Below are 5295 nucleotides of genomic sequence, written 5' to 3'. Positions count from 1 at the left end.
TTAACGTACCAAATTTTCGCCACAACAATCTAGGAAAATGTCCATTGCAATACCAACAAAGGAGCTGGAAATATGTTTTAACATCCCCAAATCAAGCCATGAATTTTGCAAAATTTGCAGAGAAACAGACCAGAGATAAAAAAGTGATTAAAGCAGAAGGTTTTTCCATGTTGGTTCACGTGATTCAGCAACAAAGATTGCCACGAATTTCTTATTGATGTTAAGCTTGATTAGTGGGAATGCACTATATGTTGATGTAATTTTGGATCCGTTGAGAATGCAACTCATTGGCGGCTAAGCTAGTGAGTATGCATTTGTCACGAGAATAAAATCCAGATTATTAAACATGAATTTTTTATCATTGAAATTCAAACAGGATTATTATTTATTTTATATAAATGATGGATAGTTTATAATTTACTTAATTTGAAATAAAACCATGCATGGCAACGCATGAGCAAGCAACAAGTCAAATTTAAAATGAGATAATATTAAATTTAAATGGGAGTAAAATTAAACTTTCCTTCAATTTGTGATGGTTACATAACACTACCAAAAAAAAAAAAAAAAATCAAGATTTCAGTGTTGCCCCCATTTCCAGCATTGTAAATCCATATCTGATCACAGCTCTATAATTGATATCCATCAGTTATTCCATCTTAATCATGGTACTATATATACCAGAGAGATCATGTATGCTTCTTCTATCATACTTTTCAACCCTTTCCAGAAGGAACACTGAATACTGGATTGCATCGTTTACATCTTCCAATATATTTATAAACCAACCCCATTTGTCATGAGTGCCTCCCTTAGGAAGTTTCCATTAGTACTATTTGCATTGCTGCGGTCTAAAATTGTCGTTGGATAGAAGAAAGCTGATCAAAGTTTCCAACCTTTTCGCTCCGGGGCCAGGCCTGATGACTGTTGTATTACCAATAACAGAACAAGGATCAGTCCCATTTTTCCAACTTCCTACACACCAACCACCAGGAGTAATCATGTCTGGACCCCGAGACAAGAGCTCAGAGTCGATTTTGTCAAGCACTGGGTCATCGCGAGGGAACTTTCTTGCAAAAGGTGCATTGCTGTCAATCATCCATTGCATGTCAGCAAGCCTTAGGTGATGAGGATGCTGCTTAGGAGGGTTATCCCATGATATAAAATGGAGATCACTGTTTACTGTAGTGTTACGGAACTCTTGAGCATTACAAATGACAGTGTGGAAGTAACCTTCTGGAGAGGATAAAAAGTTAGCATAGTACATGAGGACTATTCGAGGTAGGTTGTCCCATCCCCAAATGCAATAATCGATAAAAGGGCGAGTAAGTGCCATCCAAGCAGAACCTATTACATGAAAGAGATACTTGTCAGAGATACCTAATGCAGATAATAATGGACATTTATGGCTGTCTGATAGACTCTTGCAGCAAACTGGCTCAGAAAACAATTTGGCAAAATATGAATTAACAATTTTCCAATCAGAGTAGCATACATGACACAACAGTCAATTAAAGATGTAATGAATTACTTCATGAGAATGTTCCAATTTTTAGGCTTACAAGCATACTGCATTATACTAATGTTTCTGCTCATTAAGGACACTAAATGATAATATATTTTCTCTACCGCAACGAGCCTCAGCATAACCAAATGATTGATCACAAATTAGATTATTCAATGCATAATCATGAACCTTATGCAAAAGCATTAGTAGTCACAGTTATAAATATCATGAAAATTCAATGAAACTACAAGTTACAAACATAACATAACATGCATGATACATGCATGGTTTAGTCATTCAGCCTGCAGCTCATTGGAACATCAAATCTATACTGTTTTGCCTTGAATTGTTGTTTAGAAAGTTTCAAAGAACACAACCATTTTGAGCCTTTAACCTCTATTTGAACTCTGATATAAAATTCCTACACGGAAAGGAAATCAAATGATATAGCATTTAGCATTACAGCAATGCAGAATCACATGACTTGAATCAGATAATGAAAGGAAAGGTTAAAAATAAAAGAAATTAAGGAAACAGATAAAGAAAATCTTTTTCACCTAAACTTGGAAGCCAAAAATAAATGATCACATTAGTGCTAGCAACATGAAACGGAACAAGAATAAGGCTATATTTGGTTAACAAAGTCACTGTTCTTGCTTATAATGAAGTATTCCATATGTCAATAAATTCATTATCCTATGAAGCCTGAGATTTGAGAGTTAATGTGAAGTTTATTTTATGCTAAGAAACAGTTCTGACTTCTATGTTCTCATTAAAGAGATGATAGAACTTCAAGGACCTGCTAGCATTTTGTGTCAACCAACTAACCATCCAATATGACATTTAAATTTAAAAGTAAAAGATAAACTACACTAAAAAATAATAGGCTATACTAAGGATACATAAAGTCAAAGATGAACTTCAAAGGAAACTTGAATGAACTAGCTACTTTCACTTTTTCCCTAGAAAAAGTGAACACAGGAAAATGAGGGATTTCAAATATATCATTATAGCACATCCAAGTTTTGATAAAGACTCTGGCAATTTCAGTAAAACCAATGTTAAATGAATATGCAAATGCAGAAGATGCCCATTTCTTGTAAAAGAAACTTTTAATTTCCACATTTTAAGGGGAAGTGAGAGAGTGGACTGATAACCAAGGACTTCACCACAGATTCACAAGGATGTTGTCAAAATCTACCAGATCAAACATGTTTCCATGGCTATTGAGGAACAAAGAAAAGATATAAGTAAAAATAATTTAGTATCCTAACAAGACATTTCTGCCTATTGCACCAATTTTCTTTAATGTTTCTCACCAACAATATCCATTGTGCCCAGCAGCAAAGCATTCTGTGTACATTTATATGCTGCAACTAGTCACTTACAAGTGAAGCAGTGTGTGTAGACATGCCATTCTACTATACATATTTGTCCATTTCCTTTGGATCAGAAACTCCAAAATATCTTGTGATACTATGAGAAGCATTAAAACAAAATAATCAATTTTTCTTTTAAATAATTGCATCAATAAGCTGCTTTTACACAATCAGAAAGCAGAAGAGAGAATGAACGGGAAAGTCCATTGTTCTCCAGCGTCAACCCAATTGACTTCAATTCAAATCTTAGCTCAGTTAAATCTGTTGATCTTTGAAACCCATATTGAGAAAACATAACAATCAGATTTGTATATTCTTTACTTTTAACCTCTAATTTGCTCACAAAAGAATCACCAAGTGAAAACTAGATTTCCAGTTTCAACCTCAATTCTACGATTCTAATAATATAAACAAATTTATTCAGTGAAATATTATCTGAAAGGATTATTCAAATCTCTGAGATCAATATATAACTGACAACTATCCCCACATAATGAAACAGTTTCAGCCGATGCATAGAAAAAAGACTAAATAGAATGTCTATCTAAACAGAACTATCTAAAAGTGACAAATAACAACACCACCAAAATTCCCACAACTAAATTTAGTAGCTAAGAAAACACTTTAAAAAGTTGAAGCTTTCAGCATCTTTACCTGTAAAGAGTTTGAATGCAGTAGGCACGCTTCTCCTCTGAGTAACCCAAAACACATCAGCTTTTTTCATACTATACAACCCTGGATCTATAATAATTGGTTTAGCCCTCTGAAACCTGCCATTAACAACAAAACCCAAACAATACTCAGTTTCCAAAAATAAAAGATACCCAAGAAAGGATACTCTGAGGATAAATAAAATTTAAAAGCTTCAAAGAAGTACTCACTTTTTCCATCCAATATTGCTTGTGTGATCAATGAAATTCAGATCCCTTGGCAAGTATGAAAATGTGTGCAACAGATCTGAAAGATATCCAAAACCCCAAACCCAAATGTCAAAAAAAACAAAGCTATAAACACAAAGAAAAAGTTTTTTTTTTTTTCCCAATACCCAATTCCAAAAACCAAGAAAAAATAGGCAATTTTTACTGGAAAATTGTCGAAAAGCCATTTTTTTAATACCCAAAATCAAAGACCAAAAATGGATTTTCAACCAAAAAAATAGCGAAAAAAATCAATTTTTTTTGTAAGATCCAACTCACCATCTTGAGTAACAAGGGGATAATCAGAAGCACTAAGATTAATAAACCAATCCCAGTCTCCACCTTCTTTCAACAAAATTGCAGCAGCATGAAGCGTATTAGCAACCATAGTAGGACCTCTATAAGTAACCAAATTAGCTTTCACAATCATCCTAACATTCCCAACTTTGTCAAATACTTGATGATCTTTCACAAACTTCTCCAGTTCAAGCCTCTCTTCAGAGCTAGCTTCCCTGTCAAGATGAACTACGTACTGATTCAAGGGATGGTATAGGGCTAAAAGGGTCCTTTTCAGCATCCGACCATCGCCAGCAGAGCCTGAAATGAGGTAGGCGAAGCGGGGAGGTGGAGGGAGTGTGGAAATAGAAATGGGTTTCAGTTGGTCCTCCACGAAAGGGGAGGAACTGCCGATTACGACGGAGGAACGGGAGAAGAAAAGAAATGGGGAGCCATCAAAAGAGCTTAAGGTTGTTAAGAAGAGTAAAAATAAGGAAACAATGGAACCGACGGCTAAGGGGAAGATCCATTTACGCTCCATTGCTTGATTATTGTTGTGACGAAATTGCATGTAATAAGTTCTTAATCTCTTCATTTCTTCTTTCTTTCCTCTCTTGTTTGGATTGAAGGAAAGAATATAAGAGAAATTGTGAGAACTGATCTGTGATACTTAAATTTGCTGCTTTGGGAGTTAAATTTAAGAGAGGTTTCCTTTCCTTTGGCCCTTTCTAGATACGGTGAAGGAAAGTATTTCGCCGTGAAAGAGGGGGAATTTAGGACTTATTACAAAGGACCCCTCTGATAAACACAAAGAATGGACGAATCAGTTTAAGTTTTTCCAATTTTAATTAGATAAATAAAGATAATTTAATATTTTCTCAAAATTATAAAGATATAATTTTAATTTCGATCCATAATGAAAAATTTTAATTAGAAATAACCTCTCCTTCATATGTAGTGAATTTGTATAAATGGATTTTGATCTTTAAATGAATTTAATTAAATTAACCTATACAATTAAATTTAATAAATGACACATAATAATCTAGTATTATAATATATACATAAGTTATCAATATTTAATGAATAGATTGATCAAAGTGTCAAAGATTACTTTAACTAAATTAACCATGAAATTGGAAATATGGGACTCATAATCTTTAATTTCCCCTTTGGGGGAACCAAAGAAAATTTGACCAGAATTAGAAACAAACAG

General features: G+C 33.9%; 1 protein-coding gene across 1 annotated transcript; it reads right to left on the bottom strand.

Annotated features, from left to right (window-relative positions):
* Positions 1–469: 469 nt before the first annotated feature.
* On the bottom strand, positions 470–4895 carry LOC111293043 (beta-glucuronosyltransferase GlcAT14B-like). Its single transcript, XM_022885747.2, has 4 exons — positions 4083–4895; positions 3768–3843; positions 3541–3656; positions 470–1347 (listed from the first exon to the last, which is right to left on the bottom strand). Exons 1-4 carry the CDS (start codon positions 4672–4674, stop codon positions 833–835), a joined length of 1299 nt encoding a protein of 432 aa, XP_022741482.2. The 5' UTR covers positions 4675–4895; the 3' UTR covers positions 470–832.
* Between the last annotated feature and the right edge of the window lie 400 nt (positions 4896–5295).

The sequence above is a fragment of the Durio zibethinus genome, chromosome 10, assembly GCF_047325235.1.
Source record: "Durio zibethinus cultivar Kanyao isolate XHJ-2024 chromosome 10, ASM4732523v1, whole genome shotgun sequence".
NCBI classification, from domain to species: Eukaryota; Viridiplantae; Streptophyta; class Magnoliopsida; order Malvales; family Malvaceae; genus Durio; species Durio zibethinus.
This window is presented reverse-complemented; position numbering and strand designations above follow the sequence as displayed.